The sequence below is a fragment of the Fundulus heteroclitus genome, chromosome 8, assembly GCF_011125445.2.
Source record: "Fundulus heteroclitus isolate FHET01 chromosome 8, MU-UCD_Fhet_4.1, whole genome shotgun sequence".
NCBI classification, from domain to species: Eukaryota; Metazoa; Chordata; class Actinopteri; order Cyprinodontiformes; family Fundulidae; genus Fundulus; species Fundulus heteroclitus.
The window spans coordinates 17705695-17725209 of NC_046368.1; the positions used below are offsets into that span (position 1 = coordinate 17705695).

Sequence of the window (19515 nt, forward strand, 5' to 3'; positions counted from 1 at the left end):
GTTGCAAAGTCCTCCCTGAAGTGACATGTTTCCCAGTCATTCGTAATAACCTGAATGGCTTTTTCTCCATTTACCTATCAATTTCACAGCGCAACACAGTCCTATAACATCTCGTTAGGCACAGCTAGAATAAAGAGCAACCAGTGATCCAGTTCTTTAAACGGGCGATGCTAGAATGCAATGCAGTGGAGAAAAAGAAAAGGGATTTGACTCCAAAAAACAAAATGCTCGACATTCAAGTGAGAATGAAGCTGGGTATCTTTGAAAGAAAACAAAGATAGGAAAACATCCTGCAAGGCTCTTTTTACTTAAACGGTGGACTCCTACATTATTATACAATACATGATGACAAAAATGTGGTATGTCAGCTTCAGTATGGCACACCAAAGAGCCCTGCAGACAGCAGTGAAGGGAGCTGAAAAGGTCGATGGAGTGTCCCTCTCCGCTGTCCAAGACCTGTGTCAGAGTTGCTTGCAGTAGCAGAGCAGCGAATATTACCAGAGATCCCCAACAACCTTTTCATTAACTTTTTGCAAACAGTGGCGCAACAACAAAAGCAGAATTAGCAGACCGGTACACAGTTTTCGGCTGAAGCTGTTTAAATGCTGAACTGCTGATTGTAAGGCTGTTATTTTATATGGTTTAGCCGTTTAGTGTTTTTAGACATTCTAGGTGTTTAATCCTTTTGCACGCTGAGCTGTTGAATGATCCCTGAGAAACAAAATCCCAAATTGTTATGACCTACTTGTGTCGCAGCGAAATGACAAATTGGTTTCGTTGGTTCACTTTGAGCACAGTAGCCTGTTGGTGAAGGTTAACGTCTCACTCGTCCTCTAGCCACGTTTAGTCCTTCTAACATCCCCCACACAAATTCAAAAGAAAACAACATCCAGACACAGCTCATCCAGTTACGCTGCTTTACTACAGTGCATCAATAGCCTTGGAGACCTGGGCGAAGACGTCATCCACCGACAGCTCAGAGTCCACCTGCAGGTCAATCAGAAACACGGCGTCACGTCGTGTCTGCATTTCAAAAATGTCCCACAAACTGCTGGGACAGCACTGTGTTGGTCGCACTCACCTTCCTGACAATGCCACGGCTCTCGTAGAACGCGATGACTGGCTCGGTTGCTTTGTAATACAGGTCCAGGCGCTTCTTGATGGTCTCCTCGTTGTCGTCGGAGCGGCCGCTGGTCTCGCCACGCTTCAAGAGCCTCTTGACCATGGTTTCTGCCTTTGCGTCGACGTACAGCAGCAGGCAGGGTTTCCCGATCTGAGGTCAAAAGATAGTTGGCTGGATTATGCTTCTTTTTTTTTTTGGTAGCAGCGCTATGGAAATAAACCTTAAACCCGACGAACGATCCCACCTTCTTCTCAAACTCCTCTCCCTGCTTGACCTCGCGAGGATAGCCGTCAATGAGAAAGCCCTTGGAGACGTCGGCCTTGGCGATCATGGCATCCTTAATCATGTCCAAGACCGTGTCCTAGAGAGCAGACACCAACGGCGGTATAAGCTTTCTGACAGAAAACGCGCGAGAAATCACTTTAAAGTGTCGGCGGCTTTCTTACCAGGGGTACGAGCTCCCCTTTCTGCATGATGGCCTGGAGTTGCTTGCCCCTGTCAGAGCCGGAGGCCACCTCAGCTCGCAGCAGATCTCCAGACGACAAGTGGGTGTAACCATACTTTGCAACTATCTTCTCACACTGGGTGCCCTTTCCAGAGCCAGGCCCACCTAAGGGTATTAACACAAAACCCCACCACGGTTACACGCCCGGAAAGAAACAAGCGGTTCAAACGTCTTGCCAGTGAAACTGGCTCAGAGTACTCACCCACTACAAAGATGATTTTGGCATCCTTGATTTTGTCTGCAACAGGCATAGAAAATTAAGGTTATAATCTCACACGCACACACAACACTGGAGGCTTTCCTTCAAATCTAAATGTGAATCCACAAAAAGAGATTTAGGTGACAAACCGTCTTGTGATGTGGATGTGGACATATTCTCCATTTTTAATGTTGCAGAACAAAGAGTCTCCTTGTGCAACAGTCTGTTTTGGCTCTGCTTGCCTTGAAGTGGGTTTGTGTCATTACTCAAACCGCGTTGACATGGCAACTGTTGCTACCTAATTATGTTTTGCAGCCAAGGGGTTAAGATAGAACTAAAGGAAAAGTCATAAGCTTAACCAGTGCAGGAGAAGAAGAAATAAAAACTTGCTGGGACTAATTACATAGATGATACATTTACATTTATTGAATTGCTATAATTTGTGTTATGATGATGATTTATTTATATATTAATGGTGAAATACGCCACAAATAAGTGGGATATTTCGGTTAATGCAACGGCTTTTCCTTGCAATATGTGAAGCGACCAGAAGAGGGCGATATAGACCTCGGGAAAAAAAGCTGTTCTGTGGCTCTGCTTTACTTAAACATGATTAGATTACTAATGGAAACACAAATTAACAAGTTTCCCCTCATTGATCACATGCAGTAAAGCATTTATCACTCTGCTGAAACACGTGTATTGATTACCTGCCATCGTGTTGCCTCTGTGGGGTGTTTATCCTTAGCTGTAGGGAGGGAAGAAAAAAAAGACGTTTTATGGTGAAAATGTAAAACACTTTAGGTACAGATAACCCTGAACAGACATGGTACTGCATGAAAATTAGAAATAGTCACAGAGGAAAGCAAAGTATTTCTACTTTTCCGTTACTACTCCTGCTTAGGCCTACTGTAAATGCAAAATAAAACCCAGCCAATGATTGCTAAAAGTATATAGCTATTGCAGTCTGTCAAATACCTGACATTTCAAGTTTTTATCAGCTGACGATTGAATTGTTTCCAGAATCGATGCAGGATTGCTCCTTGTGTTGCGGCAGCAGAACACTAAAGGTCATATAAGCTTTTCCTTAAAGTGTTACAACTATTTCATTGATTCAGACATTCACTGGGCTATGACTGAACTGAAAACATGCTTCGTTTCTAAAGTTGTTCTTATAGCATTTTGTTGTTCTTTTGTTTGTTAGCTTTTTCTATAAGGAAATCATGTTTGCTCCTAAAACTCAGTATGCTCCTCCGTTTCATACATACGTTCATAAAAATGTCTAGAATTTAGCATTCATTAAGTTTAAATTCAAGTTCAAAAGTCCTAGTTTATCCCTAAGGGGGGATATTGTGTGCTAGGAGAAATAAGCTATAAACTGTAAATCAGAACCAGTGCCAATAAACACTGATACAAATTGCAATGAATATGAAACATTAAATATCCCATAGAATTTAGTTAAAAGCCAGACTGTAGGACCTAGCGATATGTCCCCCTTCACGAGTCCAGCATTTTGGCTTTATAAATGTATATTGTTATTTTCATCCTTATCAGTAATTTAGTTTTGGTAGCAGCAACCATTCGGTTATGCTATTATTGTCCGCATATCAGCCTCGGTTTTGTCTTTTGTCTCTTGTGTAAACCTAGACTTGAACACATTGATCTACGTTTCCTATGGACCTTTTTTATTTTATTTTATTATTTTATTGATTACTTGTTTTTTGTTATTTTTCATTTGATAACCAGATGTTTGAAGACAGGCATTTTGATATAGTATTCTTTGCAATATTGCTGAAATTGTGGTGAGATTTGTGTTCATATTGACACGTGAGCATGCCTGGATCTAAACCTTTCTATTCCAGTTCTCAGTCAGTCTAAATGGTGTGCTTAAAGTCTTTGCAGGCAGGATCATTTATTCTTCCAGAATTACTGTGAACTTAGATGGTCTGCACAGTGGCAAAGTTGGTAGCATCATTGCCTTGCAGCAAGAACTTCCTGGGTACAAAACCTGGCCTATGGGCTTTCTGCATGAAGTTTGCACATTCTCCCTATACAGTGGTCCTCTCTGGCTTCCTCCCAGAGTTCAAAAACATGGCTGTTATGTTAATTGGTTTCTTTAAAGTGTGTGTGTGTGATTGTTGTCTCAGGGGTCTCAATGTTGCCCTGTGATGGTGACCTGTCCAGGACTGCTGGAGATGGGCAGCGGTCCCTACATGAGCCTTGCATGGATAAGTGGGAATAGATGATGGATGGATATATATTTAGATCAGCTTCCCTGTTCTCATGCTCTGCTTGGTTGGCCAACCAGTTTGACTAGAAAGGAATGTTTTAGTAGGTTAGCAGCTCTTGCATATTATGCAAAGCCCATAATCTGTGGGCTTTGCATAATATGTGGAAAACGTGCTGCTTTAATGTAATATAACTATGTAGTATATAATGAGAATCTATGATATCTTGAATAAGCAGAGACTGTTGATTTCTATTTTCAGCAGTTTATTAATTCTGCAACTTAAGAAAATCTGCAGCAACTCCAGCCCTCAATGTTCAGCTCACAGGCGACTGGTAGTTTTACATAATATGTACTCAGCATATCTAAAGAGGGCAGAAACCACAAAGAGGTACTATCATTTTTTTATATTCTTTGTGCAGCTGACAGACAACACAAGAATGAGGAAGTAGCCTATGTCTTAGCAAATTGTGTCAAGTGCAAGCTTGCCCATGTCAAGTTTAATAAAAGTTTGAAAGAACTTCACCACTTGCTGTAAACTGTGCATATGTCAAAGAAAGTATTTTTCCCCCCTCTTTCTTTTTGTACAGAGTTATGTTCTTATATTAAATCATTTAAACCCATGATGTAAACATTTAATATCAACTATCACACAATCATAGTTTTGCATGATTTTATTTTATTTTTTGCTTTTGTTTTTGCATAGTCAACTTTTTAAATCAAATACGTCACCAAATGAATTGAGAACGGTTATTTCTGTCAAGCAGTATTTCTTTGCTATCTTTTTGCCAATTTGGGATTCAAAACAGTTGGGTCTGTTTGACTTATCTGTTTCTGCATAGCCACAGGGAGAAATAGGACATACTTGTGGCCAGGGCTGACGTGTTCCCTTGGGTAGAGCCTAAATAAGTTCATTTCACACATGCCAACTACAGCAGTGGGCTGCACATTTGGTAGCACTGCTGCCTTGCAGCAAGAAGGTCCTGAGTACAAATCCCAGCCTGGGGTCTTTCTGTGTTGAGTTTGGGTGTTCTCTCTGTGCATGCATGGGTTCTGCCATGGTACTCCAGCTTTCTCACCATGGTTTCTCTAGCCTGTGTGCATGCATGGCTGTTTGTCCTGCGATAGACTGGCAATGTGTACACGGTGTACCCTGCCTTTCACTCAATGACCTACCCATTGATATGTGGGTAAAGACAATCGATGGATGGAAATAACAGCTTGGTAAGCAGAGGCTTTTCAACTTTAAGGGCCCACGAGAAAATTAAGTATTCTTTTTCCCCAAATACAAACTGCATTTGTATTTATCCTCAAATTGCCAGTTATTTTTTGTTGTCTTTATCCATGGGAAAAAAATTATCCAAAGTGTTATAGAAAGAACATTTAATCACCACCAGAAACAAAAGAGGCACTGAGAATACAGTTAACATTTGCCGTTATGTTTTAACACACTCTAGTTCAAGGGTTAGGCTCAGGGCAAGATAATGTCAATAGCTTTCAAAAAATATGCACTCAGATGCAAAAAACCAACGATTCCCCTCGCCCCACTGACCGACCCATTGCAGTGGGACGGGGCGAAGTAGGGTGAGCAAAATAAAGTAGGGGCGGTGGAAAAAGAGCTTTAAGCTGTAAGGAGAATGGTCACTGAGTTAGATTTAATTTAATGCTTGCCTTTTGGGTATTTAACACAGTTACTGGTCTCCATTAACGTTTCCGCACTGTGGCTGTTTAAAATTATAAACATTTTATCTATTAAACGGTGTTAGAATGGTGGTATTAGTTTTTGCAGCTTATCTACAGTAAAATGCAAACCCCAAAAATATTTGAGAATGTTCTAATTTAATTAGCAGCGCACCTCAAGCGTGACGGTGCCGTATTATCAAGTGTCTGGTTTTATGATAGCACACGTGAACCCCGTGGTCAGAGTAAATGTCACTTGTGGGCTGCTCTCCGGGTCAGCATGGTGCCTCTTTGGGAATCCCAGTCTGGCCTTTTATGGTGCCTTCCTCCAGGAGCCTTGGTACTTTGGTTACCTAGAGCAGTCTAATAAATCTGATCCATAAAATAATCCACCATTTTGTAGAGTGAGCTGATAGCTGTGCATGTACAAAGTATTCTGAGCCATTATTTGCACCTTTACCATTAAGACTAAAACATAAAATGTTACTCAATCACGTAAGTAAGACGCAGAATGAGAAAGAATTCTATCCCAATGCACGTCAGCTTTCCACAATATTAGCAGCACATTCTAGATAAAAACCTTGGATGTTCCACAACTCCCACCCACGTGTCTTACTGCTACTTTTTAACATGCAGGCAGTCGTGCTAAAAAAAGCCACAGCAAGTCTGCAGCTGTTAAAGGATATAGTGACACCCATTAAGCACATGGAGATGGAGCCATGGCCAACTGCTCCTCGAGCGACAAGACGTGAAAACAAAAGTTGACAGTTTTTTTTTTTCAGAGCATTCGCTCGAGCACACCATTTGGTTAAGCTTTCTTCAAGTTTAATTAGGCGCACTGCCCCTTTAAAAAAGGGACCCCTTTGACGTCAGTACACTGGAAGACATTCCATGTTGTTTGTGAACGGATGGAGAACGAGAAATCATGTTGTTAGTGATCTGGTTGCAACGCAGAGTGGCAGCTTGGTTGTGTAGCATAATCAATAACACTCTGACACTAATCAGCTGTGAATGACCTTTATGGGGGCTTAGAAGCATGAAAGTGGAATTAAATAGCTGCAGAGAGTTGAATGAAAATGACCTTTATTGGTTGGAGGTTTACCATGTTGTCTATGCACTGATAAAAACAGGGGAGGTCTTTGCAATGGAAAGTCAGAAGAATGTTTGTGATGGTTATTTATATTGAACCTAGTTATGTAATCCCCCCCCCACACCCCTACAGTACATCACAATGAATGACCAGACGTACATGCCTGTGCACTACAGAAACATCTGATCCTCTCAAAATGTCAATTTGAAACGGTTTACCCCATGTCTGTAGACACCAAATGACAGCTGACAGTTACACTCAGCCATTCTCACTTCCCATCCCAATGAACAGCTCCGCCTGCCTTCAGTCTCCGTCATCCCCGTCACCGCCTCTCCTGAAGCAACCACTCCTGTCTCACAGACATTCCTGCATGACCTTACTTTGCCGAGCCTATCGTACTCTGTACTGACCTCTCTCCCGCGCTGTGGCTTTAGATTCCCTCTGCAAAGGGGGCTGCCTTTCCCTGGATCCCTGTGTGCGTACGTCTGCACAGTTCCTGCTGCACGGCAGCCCTCCCTCCCCCATTTGATGCCTTTTTATAGCTCAGCTGAGCCTGCTCAGCCTGCGCTGCATTCTGGGTAAGAGGGAGGAAGAAAAGACAGGGAGAGGGAGGGAGGGAATGACTGAGGAACAGAAGGAGGCAGGGAGGGGGGAACTAAAGGAAGGGTGACCGCAGAGGAAGGGGGTGGCATTAAGTCTGACAGCTGAACAGAAGTGGATCCATTTATTTGGTTTATGTTTTTGCAGGTTTTATCTCTTCAGAATTCATTCTGAACAGGAAGAGGTGTGGCAAAGAAACTGTGCAAATAGCGTACGTTCAAGGAGGAAGTGAACTTCAAAAGGAGGAATTACTTCACAATATGTTAAATGCCACAAATTCTCGTTTAAACTTGACATCCAAAAAATGTGCCACGCAATTAATCTTAGCCTTGAATATCTTTAAGCAGTAAGATTAAAGAGAAAACTGGAGGAATAATTGCTTCACCATTTGCTAAGTACTTTTTACTGTACTTTTGACTGAGAATCTTCACCAACTTCCTTTTCAGTCCCACCCAATCTTTGGTCATGCGATGACAGCCGATGTTTGGAAACAGGCTTTGTCGGTCCTTTTGTTCCGTTCCAAGATTAAGGCTTGAGAAACTCTGCCCAGCTCAGTGAGTTGTCGATAAAGACCCAACTTTTCGGTTCGCTGACTATGTCGACATGCTAATGTTTGGAGCACAACATCAATTCTCTTGAACCTGAAAGAAGGACGTGACTTGTTTCAATTAAACATTTGAAACATTTTATTAAAAGCATGAGGCGACATATTCATGTCCTTAAAGGAACATAAATACAAAATATATTTTATGTACAAATTATGGCAAAGACAGTTAAAAGCATTCCAGATATTTTTTTTTTTCTAAAAAAGTAAATTTACAAAAAAAAAAAAAAAAAAAAACCCAAGACGAAAAAGGAATATATTAACTGCAGCTCCCAATATGTTAAATATCAAAGAGAGTTGGATTCCAATGTGATCCACGATGCTCCAACAATTTCAATTAAATCACATGGTATGAACTTTGAAGTTCAAATATGAGGTATGCACTACATCTGAGTAAAGAAGAAAAAGCCTAAAGTTAAGGATATACATAATCTCAGAACCATTAAACAGATGCTTAGTAGCAGGTCTTAATTTCAGGCTCTTGGCAAGTTTAAACGTTTTATGTTTCGTCTGTACGAGGCATGGGCTGGTTAGCGAGGTATACCACCATATTAAAACAACTATGGTGTCAAAACTAGTAAGAATTCAGTCTTATGATTCCTGTGGTGTAAAGTCGGTCTTAATGAGATGCTAGAGGAAGGGCCAGAGAAAGCAGCGTTTGTTCAGGGCGTATCGAGCATAAAGCTGCGCCACTCCCACCTGTTGCTCATCAATGGTGGTCAGCTGAAGGAGAAGTTTGGCAGTTCGCCACAAAAAAGAAAAAAAGAAAAAAGACAGTATGCCATGATGCTGGAACTAGAGCGGGAAAACAATAATAAAACAATAATATAGAATTTTCATCAGTCTTTTTCCCCCCAGATACTCATTTAATGTTTCTGATCCCATAGCAATAATATGTTAGACTATTTTGCAGAGGTATGAATAACTTCCAATAAATGCAATTAGATCAACTTAAACTTTTGTGTAAATATCATGATGCTGCAAACCCAAGGTATTTTACTCAAGGTCATTGCACCTTGAGATTCTTATACCAGCCCATGCCCAGTCTATACCTCCCTTACTTTATAACTAACTAACTGAAAAACACGCTTTGTCTGCCACCAAATACGCTAAAGCATTTATATTAATAGTAACAAATCAACGCAGGAAAGGAATCATGCAGAACTGTGATGTGGGATCACAGTGTCGTTCATATTAAAGGCCGCACCCTGCAGTTCACAGACGCAATAAAAGTTTTGTCCCCAGAGAGACGCTGTGCTAGAAATACGTACCAGAAACATGACATGTCTGCTTTGAACCTAAACAAATAATAGTTGTAAAAGTAGTTCACTGCCAGATGTTTTAAACATCACAGGCAACTAAAAGCATCACTTTAAAAGTAAAAATCAAGAAATATTTTTAATTTAAGCCTAAATTAGTGAGCAAATTTGGTAGTTTTCCTTAAAGACGCTATTAGAGTCATTTGGCCTGTAACCTTGGTTTAGATAGATCTGAATCCGTATCTCTATGTAAAACATAATGTTAATAAAATAACATAATTCTTATTTAGTCAGAATTGATAAATAATGCTGTATAGTGAAATAACTCAAAATAACCAAATGGATGTCGAAGGCCAACATCAATACTGTTACTGCACAAATAACACTGAGTGGTCGAAACCACAAACATATGAAGGAGAAAAGCAGCATTAATCAGAGTACACTAGAATTAAATCTGTCTAAATTTAACATAATCCATGTTAATAAACGTCAGTGCACGCCTCCCATTGCAACAACACCGTTTTAGAACTTTTACTCTCCATATTTTACTCTATGCCAATCCTGAGCATTCAAAAATGCATCCGACACTGGGGAATACAATCTCAGGTCTAAAAAAAAATCATCTGATTAAGGCATTAGACTGAGTATATATACAGTTTTCATCCTTGTTACTTTACCCGAAAACTGCTCTTTCTTGCAAACTCTCCGAGCCCTGCATCTTGCTTGTTTCAACATTAGATTTACACACGTTTAATACAGAATACATCAAGTAACATTTAACAGGGCACCACCTATTGCACATTCCTTAATAAACTGGTTAGTTCACCCATGAGTACCATCTTTTACTGCCTGCTCATCCTTCTGTCTCTTCTGCTGTGTTATTTAGGAAATGACAGGTTGTGCAGCATTATTCACCAAGTCCTAGCTTGGAAAGTCACCAGGTGTCTCCTGGTCGGAGGAGTGAGAGCTGTCCTGGTCATCCGATGGTAGATGGACACGCTGCTCGTCCATACGCTTGGCCTGTACCCTCTGGATTAGGCTGAAGAAGTCTTCATCAGGCACTGTGGGGGCATGAGGCCCAGCTTCTGGTGGGGAGCACCGCTGATCATCGATCCTGGAGGACTAGAGTCAGGAAAACGAAGGCAGTTAGCGGAGCGGTGAATTGAAAAGGAACAAATGTACGATATCACCTGCAAGCTTTGCAACACGACTGCACCATATTAGGAAATCTTGCAATTGGCAATAAAAGGTAAACATAACAATGACATCAGTTAAAGTTTATCCCAGTTTTCTTTTTTTCTCTCGTTCCCATGCTTGCTTCCGTAAGTCTGTGACCTTAAGCCTTTTGAAGAAAGTCATCGGTGTCTGGCGTGAACATCTGCTGCCATGAGACTGTCCGATAACTAAATATTACATAAGCATGAAAAATGCAAGTTCATAATAATTGGAATATATCAGCTACCAACCAAAGCACTTCAACAGTCCATTGTGATATATATTTTGCACAAGCGGACAAAATATACTTACTTACTGACTGAGTTTTTTTTTTTTATATATATTGCAACAACCCTACTTAGCAATGTAGGGTTGTTGCAATAAAAAAAAAAAAAAACCTCAAAGACACTAGATAAATTTAATGTTTATCAGATCAAAGTGATCTTATTTAACACTAGAATTACCAGAGAAGGGTCATTTAACATTTCTACCTTTGGAGCCCAGAGACGGGTCGACTGACCTGAAGGATTTTAATTAGCATCCTATAAGCAGTTGTGAACCGGCGCTTTTGTTCTGTAAATAAGGCCATTACTGGTGCACCAAAGGAAGGGGGAAGCTTAACTCCCTACTAACTGCCAGGTACAGCTGTGAGCAATGACCAGAAGTATTTGTGTCTAAGTCAAGAGGACTGAAATTCCAGCATGAGAAATATACAAACGTATAAGAGGCAATGGCAATTTGGACAATTTGGTATTCGTACTACTTGAACTGTTTTGCATTTTGTTAAATTATGATTACAAACATCAGTGTATTTCATTGGTATTTTATGACATTGACTCGTACAAATTAGTGCATAATTGTAATGTGAATAGAAAAGGATCTGTGGTTTAAAAAGTGGTTTTCAAAGGCAAATCTGAAAAAGTGTGGACTGCATTTGTATTCAGGGCCTGATATTCCAAGATTAAAAAAAATTGCTTAATTACTAAATTCTAGTCAACACAAAACTTATTGTTCGATTAATAAGCTTGTTATTGTTCGATTGAAATCAGAAAGAGAGGGGCATACTTAGACATGACCAGGACATGGTCATCAGCCTAAACTGACAGGGTATCACTCAGACAAACATCTCCTTCTTTAAAATAATTTTCAGAACTACCTTGTTTGTGATGGTAGCACAGAGTAGGCTTTTTTTCCCTACCCTGACTTCCAAGCAGCTAGTTGATTACATACATACATAATAAACCATACACAATGGTTTTAGAGATTTTGGATCCCAAAAATGCTGCACTTTGCTAATAACAAACAATTGTTTATTATTATAGAATTTAGTTTTATCCACACTGCAGGGTAATAGTTGTAAAGTGATGGTGTTGGTTGCTTTTATTCTTTGGGGGATGCTATATTCAGTAGATACAGGGAAACTGGTCAGAGTAAAAAAAGGGGACCTTGTTAAATGCAGTGCAATTATAATCAAATGAAATAAAAGTTATTTTCTCGGGTGTTCTGACCTATGAAATCAGCAAACAGCTCCTTAATTTTCAAGAAAAACTTGTAAGGAAAACACGGGTTGCCTACAGTAAAATGTGTCTTTTTTTTATTATTATTATTTAACCCCATCAAATGATAGCCCTGCAGTAACTTTGAACGTCAACCCAAGTTGCTAATTTGGTTAGTTTTCTACTGTAGAGCTGCCTCCATCATAGATCGCACCCACCCCCAACATGGACTATTCACACGTACCTTCTGGCCTGACAGTACAGAAGTGCGAAAAGCTGTTGTGAGTTCGGCTCCCCCCCCCCCCCCTGCTGATTCCTCAGGCAATGGCCCTATTTACAAGGAACAAGGGATGCTAATTTGAGCCACCAGAGTCGTCAGTTTGGACTCAGGGTCTTTTGACCCTCTTTCGGGACTTCAGGGGGGAGGTCGAAAACCCTGGTAATGCTAGTGTTAAAGATGCACCAATTAATAGGCAAGAGTCTGAATCTGCCAACATTCTCTTGATTGGTTTAGATCTGATTGACATATCAAGTATAGAAAATCAGAAAAAGGAGTCAAAACGTTTTATAAATGCACCAATCAACATTTAAGGATTTTTTTTATGTAACAGAAATTAGATGAAGACAAAGGACATGTTTTCTTGCAAAAACATGAATAATCTTGATAGTACCACTATCAAGGGGGGGGGGGGGGGGGGGGGGGAATTAAACAACAGGAATCATAAGACTGATTTGGTCAAAATAAAAATCTGCAGGTCAGACCTCATCATAAAACACTGCAATGTTGATCGAGCATCCAATTGAACAGTGTAATAAAGGGCTACTGAATAAGCCTGTGTGTTAGTGACTCAAAAACCAAAATGATATCCAAGATGGACAAAAAGTGAAGTTGTAATATGGGGGAAAAAATAAAAGGTTATCATCCAAATAATAGAATAAAATAGTATTAAAACCAAAACCTTTTTCTGTGCTTTAAATACTACAGTAATAAGAGTGCTCGCAGGATTTTTTCCCCCTTAATAAAACTCAGTTACTGCTGCCAGTAACTGAGTTCCCTCTCTGTTCTTTTCCTATAAAAGATACAACTGCTTGTGTCTTTGGTATTATTCTTGGACAGAGACATTGCAGGCACTATAATGCACCATTGTGTATTCTCTCCATTCTTCATCATAAAGATCAACTTATCAGAAATCCTCTATTTAACCATTTTCTTTCTCAGAAGGGGGCCACTAACGGAGCAGCTACTGCTATAAACTCTATATACTCGGACAGGTTGTCTTTTGCTGAAAATGTTCTCATGGTATATAAAAAAAAAAAAAAGACTTGTTCCTCATCACTGTCATCACATGCTTGGTCAGGATGAAAGAGTGCTGTGAAGTCATTGAGTCAATGGTTCCTTTGACGCTGGTATAAGTAACTAAATTGGACGGTCATGTTTTACCGTATTCGTCGGACTATAAGGAGCACTCAAAATCCTTAAATTTTCCAAAAATATATAGTGCGCCTTATAAACCGGAGCACCTTATATATGATTACTGTACTTGTTGTGCTTACTAACTAATTTTTGTGGTACAATGCGCTCAAATATCTGTCAAAATGTGTAAGTGCGACTTTGGTTAGCAATGACGCTGCTCTGCACAATGGATATTCGGAACATTACGGTACAGTGTGTCACTACCTGATCGGACCCCTGAGCTGAAATAAGAAGTGCATTCATGTAAGGCAGCCCATGCCTGGAGTACGCACTAGGGACAATAAGTCAAATGAACTAATTCAATATAAAATTATTTTGGCCTCATGTTAGACACAGGGCAGTGTAGTCCAACTACTCTGTCCTCCCAACAGAGACGGCTATCCCTCTCAGGTAGTATGTGTGTACGCGGACGGGCGGAGTGATATTACACATATTTAATGTGCCTTATAATCCGGTGCGCCTTATGTGTGGACATGGACACGGACACATTAATTCATAGTGTGCTTTATAATCCGGTGCGCCTTATGGTCCGAAAAATGAAACAAACAGGACTGTCTTATTGTACCCAACATACCTTTATGGCAGGATTAAAGTGGTATGCATTTGATTAATTGTATAGTTCTGTACAATTTGAAATTAATTGGACATGTTTGTTGTAAAGGCAAGGCAAATTTATTTATATAGCACATGTCAGTACAAAGACAATGCTAAGTGCTTGTGTAAAGTGCCTAATGATGACTTTTGTCATGAATTTCAAAAAAATAAATTTTCCAATTCCAGATTTGGAAAATTACTTTTGCAGACTTTTTAATGACAGAAGTAGAACCCTGATTTCATTAATGTGCTTCAGTATTCTATGACAATTTAGCTTCCAAATGTTTGTAGGATTGGTGCTCTCACCTGGCACTTTATAAGCATGTTGAAGAAGTCGTCACTAGGCTCCTGATGATCTCCCTCACCAACCAGATGTCCCAGGTTGTTATGAGTAATCCTAAGGCCAGGGAGGTTTCCAACACTGACTCGCTGATCATCGAGGCGGCGACTCTGAGAGCTTGCAATTAAGTCAAACAGCTCCTCTGTCTGGGGGGATGTGGTAATTGCAGGATCTGTGAAGGAAAATACAAAATAAAGAATCATTACCTAGTGTTAAACTTTAAAATGGCCCAAGGTGCAAGGTAGTCCTAAAACTAAAGATAGAAGAATAGTCAACCAACCTAACATCTCATTTAGGGAAGTGTCGGCAGCACCTTCTTGGTTGTCTCCATTCTGTGGCTCATCAAGATGGCAGCGCTGATCATCCATGCGGCTGCTCTGGAACTTGCTGAGAAGGTCAAAGAAGCAGTCCTCATCGGAGGGGTCGCGGCCCAGTTTCTGAGTGGAAAAACGACTAAAGTCATAATTATGTTTAGCAAACTTAGAGTTCAGCTTTTAATCTGACAGCAAATTTAAATTCAGGCATAAACGGTCCCTTGTACATATCAAACTACAGACATCTGCAGAATCACTGTCTGCAGATCTGCAATCTGCAGACAGTGATTGGTAGATTCAATTCTCTGAAAAGAGGCGAACTTCCAAAGAAGAGCTTATTGTTTCAACTCCAGAACAGCTCCTAATATAAAACCCATTCTTATTTTTGTTAATTCTTTTATTCAAACTTTGTTTACTGCACCAATTAAAACACTGTAGTGGCTGTTTCCTGTACTGGCATTGCATTATTAAGGATGCACTATTTTGGATTGCTAATTCAATTTTGCAGCACACACACACTGCACTGATTCCATTTATGGATTTAATTTCAAGTTGCAGTTATTTGTACGTTCTACACCTTTATTCAAAAAAAAAGAGAAAAATAACTGGCATAAATCTCTATTTTCTTAAACATAAGGATATGTTTAGCAGAGCTTTTGGAAAATTAATAAATAATAATGCAAATTTTCTGTAATGCCTCAATCTAACACAAGAGGGAGCATCCCAAATATTTAAAAACAGACAAGCTATTGGTGAAAGGTTAAATGAATCCCGCTGCCCTAAATGTTTTGGATTTTTTTTTTTTTTTTTTTTGCACCCTGCAGCTGCACGTTGTGAAATTTCTCTGATGGTTGTTTGGTTTGGTAAGCTGCAGCAGCTTCCCTGAACTGAGGTTTTCAGTCAATAACCCAGGCTTAGAGCAGCTGTGGTCACCAACACAGCTAATGAGATACACGACCTAAATTACGTGCTGCCGACTACAATAAAACCAGAGAAGACATGTTCCACAGACATTAAGTCTGTGGCAGTAAATATTGATAAATGACCCAGACTGATGAATTTAGTTAGCCATCAGGGATGCATAACTGAGGAGTTAAGAAGAACGTTGTGGGAGCTGCACGCAAAAAAAAAACAAAAAAACATCCGCTGCATTATTCCACTATTTAGTGAAACCAGGCCATAGGCAATGGATGAGCACACAGGTTTACAGGTGATATTTTGGTTACTCTTTTTTTCTTCCCAAATTACATTTGTTTTCCCCGGGGGGAAAAAAAAAATCCATAGTTTTTACAAAGTGAACACATTCTTAAAAAACTGAAAAATAAATAATTAAAACTAAGCAATTGTATAGAACAAACACATTTAACAGATTTAAAATAATTGTATGTTACTGTATAGCGCCTAAAAATCCAACTGTCATTTATCAGTAGGTTTTTCTGTTACAAATCATGGCACGAGTGCTTATTGTGAAAGTAAAGAAACAACCCAAGGATTGTCCACTTCAAAGACGGAACTTAAAATTCACATAGTTCTTTGGGATAAAGTGGGCTACAATGCAGTTATGATTGTCTGTCAAAGATATGCTTTGGCTTCATGTGGTTTTCATCTAAATTTCCCCAAACTGTGATTCTGAAGGAATTAAGTTACGGTTCCATTCACACATTTATGTTGAAAATTAAAATAAATCTCATACTGGTAACCCTTCTAACAACGCTGACATTCAAACTCCAAGTAAAGAAAAATGTCTTACCAGCTGCAGTACTTGTTTATCCTTTATCTCTCATTCCTCTTTGAGCACTCTTTCTGTATCACTCTGTACACACGCCTGGCTCACACCTCCCTCTCTTTTGCCATCACCCAAATTCTCAATCCTCCTCCCTTCGCTTCTTTACTTTACACGACCACCACCCTGTGATTTCCTCCAGTCTTCTAGCCCCTCCAGGCCTCTTTTAAACAGCAAACTACCTTGTCCCCTCCGTTCCTCTTCGACTGTTTTTTCTCTCCCTCTTTTGCACTCTCACTCTCTTTCTCCCTCTATGCAGATCTCCGGCCGGCCATTTTTGTCCCGTTCACCCACTGTGGGAAAACAACTCATTATGGGAAGCTAAGCGTTTGACCCTGTGGGGAGGGTACCAGTTCTGCGATCAAGGTCACATTATCAGCTGAGAGGAATAGCTGCGGTGGACAAAGGGGGAGGAGGGGAGATGGAGGGTAGAAAGATGTATGCAGGGGGAGTAGTTATGCAAACACTGCTTGCCAACAGCCTATTCCAGCAGGGATCACCTCTGCTGAACCGACGGGAACCACACGTTTCTATGCTTTTTAAAAAGTCTAATCAGCTGCGACTTCTAGTAATTTCTGTCTTGTGTCCTTGGCCTCGTGTACTCTCTGTGGATCTTGTCACTTCCCACTTTGTGCTGTCCAATTAGCCAAGTAGGCCACAATGACAGAACAAGAGAGAAAAGAACACGTGATGATGAAGAAAGAGAGAAAAGAGGGACAGAAAGCTACGAGAGACAAAGAGGATTTTACTGAAAATGTGAATGATAGTTTAGAAAGCAATCTGACAAGACAAAGGAGTCGCCTTCACAATCACAGTCAATGGGTAGGACATGTAGCCACAAAAGCCGACAATACACCAAATATGCCACCCACATACTGCTTAACATAAAACTTACCAACTAAGAAGCAAAAAAAAAAAAAAAAAAAATCATATGGCCATTTGTCTTAGGCGGTTGACGATATCAAGGTGTACAGAGTATTAAACTGTTCAAGCTTCAAAACAGCTAGTTTCAAATTTCCTTCACTTCATTTCCACATTTTAAAGTTATTTTATTGATATGCTAGAAAGAAAGTTTTTCGCTGTATGGAGCATTTTTCTTTCCACTGTCGCTTCATGCTTGCTCAGTATGAGGGATTGCTGCAAAGCCATGGACAATGCAGACGACTCTCCCTGTGGCTCTACGCTTCTCCAGGAGTGAATGCTGCTTGTCAAGACTTTGATGCAATAAACTGGTTACCTTATATAGGAAATGTTTGACGAATCTGTATAATATGATTGAATTTGACTTTGTAAAGTGCCTTAAGATGACATGTTTCATGAATTGGTGCTATATAAATAAAGTTGAATTAAAACATGCTTATAGTATGTCTTTATGAAAGATTTTTAATAAAAACCCTTTATAGAACTAAGAAAATTCACATACCTTACAAAAACTTTTTTTTTTTTTAAATCTAAAGTGGACTTTAATGTGCAAATCACAGCTTGTCTAAAAACTGCCAAATCTGAAAATGAGTGCTCTTCAATATCATCAAGAGCTACAGGATTTACATACGAATACATTTCCCACTCAATTAAGATGAACAATTACAAAGCAGACTAGTAGTTTCCACATTTTTCCGTCCTGCCAGCCAACTGATTACCAAAATTAATATCATCACATTGGAGCATGATTAGATCCTGCAGGGGCTGCGGAGCTAAGAGGATCCAACAGCTGTGACGGCGCATATTCATTAAACATTCACAGCAAACTGTTAGATGCCTCTAAATGAGAAGAAACTGCTACAATCTAGCCAGCCTGTTCATCTCCTAATTCCATAATGCACACCCTAATGAAAATTAAGACTCAAAGGTTTATGGCTTTATTAATCCTATTAAAGCCATAAACATGCTTTATGGCTTTAACATTTCCGTTTAAAGTGAAATTTAAGGAGATTAAACAAAGTGATACAGTTAACGCCTCTGAGGTCTGCTTGATATAATTTAGCAAGAAATCTGAACCCTCTCGTTGCTAAGATAGGCCCCTCAGTGACTGCGTTAATGGTCTGGCATGTTTAAGACTAACGGTGCCAGGGGGCTAAACACCTGTTACACAATTAACTGCACATATAATCTACTTTAGAGGTATTAGGATTTAAAGTAACAGAGGCATGCCACCTCTTCCCGCGTTGCTACTTTTAAACAGCCAACAAACAAAATGGATTTAAAAATGTTGGCGATCATTTAGGACTCACAGTTAAATGGTCTACTAAGTCTACAAGGAACAAATACAGAGGGCTAAGATCCAAATTCAAGGACCAGCATCCTTTGAAAGACCTGGTCTACACAGGCAGGATTCTTCAAATGCTACGAAGGTTGAGTAGCTGCAAAATGTGGCGGTCCAGTTGGTCCTGCCCTTACCTCAGTGCCACAGCTGTTGCCTAGTAACCGTGACAAGATGAAGCAAACAGAAATTTCAGGTTACCCAGCTACATTTTCGCCTGAAAACATCAAACGTTTATTTTGTGTCACGGAAAGGGTAATATATCAAACTTTAATCACAGTTTTTGCCGCTTTCCTCCAACATTGCAGCTTCTGTTTGAGCAAGTTGCAATGAATCATGGGATATGGTTGGCCACAGAGGAAGCGGTGGAAAAGAAGGCTGCGTTTGGAAAAGACCATCTTTTTGGAAAACCTTCACCACCTCCCTGTGACTTAATCGGCAGCCTTCGAAGGATGAACCCTTTTGAATTTGGACACTCAGAGACTGTTGTTAAAATTAATAATGCTGACCACACTTGTCGTAATAATGCAAATGGTGAAGAGAGTTTAAATTGAAAATTCTAAAATGTTCTCCTTTTATTAAATCAAAATCCCGTTAAACTGCAGAGTGTAATACCGACTGTACTCACACAATGTGACTTAGCCTCTGCTCCTAACAGCCACAATATTCCTAACAGTGTTGCTGTAAGATTGTTTGCTTCACTTCCAGTTAGATAACAAAAGTTCCAGAAAAGTGTGTTTTATTTGGATCCC

The 19515-nt window shown here is 39.9% G+C and overlaps 2 protein-coding genes across 8 annotated transcripts in view; both read right to left on the reverse strand.

Moving 5' to 3' along the window:
* Positions 1-902: 902 nt before the first annotated feature.
* On the reverse strand, positions 903-7368 carry ak1 (adenylate kinase 1). 2 transcript variants are annotated; one of them, XM_012869010.3, is made up of 7 exons: positions 7235-7368; positions 2538-2575; positions 1831-1866; positions 1570-1733; positions 1368-1484; positions 1082-1273; positions 903-987 (listed from the first exon to the last, which is right to left on the reverse strand). In XM_012869010.3, exons 2-7 carry the CDS (start codon positions 2542-2544, stop codon positions 922-924), a joined length of 582 nt encoding a protein of 193 aa, XP_012724464.1. In that variant the 5' UTR covers positions 2545-2575; positions 7235-7368; the 3' UTR covers positions 903-921. The 2 variants fall into 2 exon arrangements, with proteins under 2 accessions (XP_012724464.1, XP_012724463.1); XM_012869009.3 differs by lacking the exons at positions 2538-2575; positions 7235-7368 and adding an exon at positions 1977-2025.
* A 724-nt stretch (positions 7369-8092) lies between these two features.
* Positions 8093-19515, reverse strand: part of gpsm1b (G protein signaling modulator 1b) — a 39681-nt gene continuing 28258 nt past the window's right edge. For 5 of the 6 annotated variants that reach the window (XM_036140221.1, XM_021319692.2, XM_021319693.2 and 2 more), the window contains 3 exons: positions 14687-14843; positions 14373-14578; positions 8093-10409 (listed from right to left, as the gene is read on the reverse strand). In XM_036140221.1, the coding sequence (XP_035996114.1) occupies positions 10209-10409; positions 14373-14578; positions 14687-14843 (564 nt within the window). In that variant the 3' untranslated portion in view covers positions 8093-10208. The remainder of the gene's footprint in view (positions 10410-14372; positions 14579-14686; positions 14844-19515) is intronic. The other variant, XM_021319694.2, reaches the window with a different exon arrangement.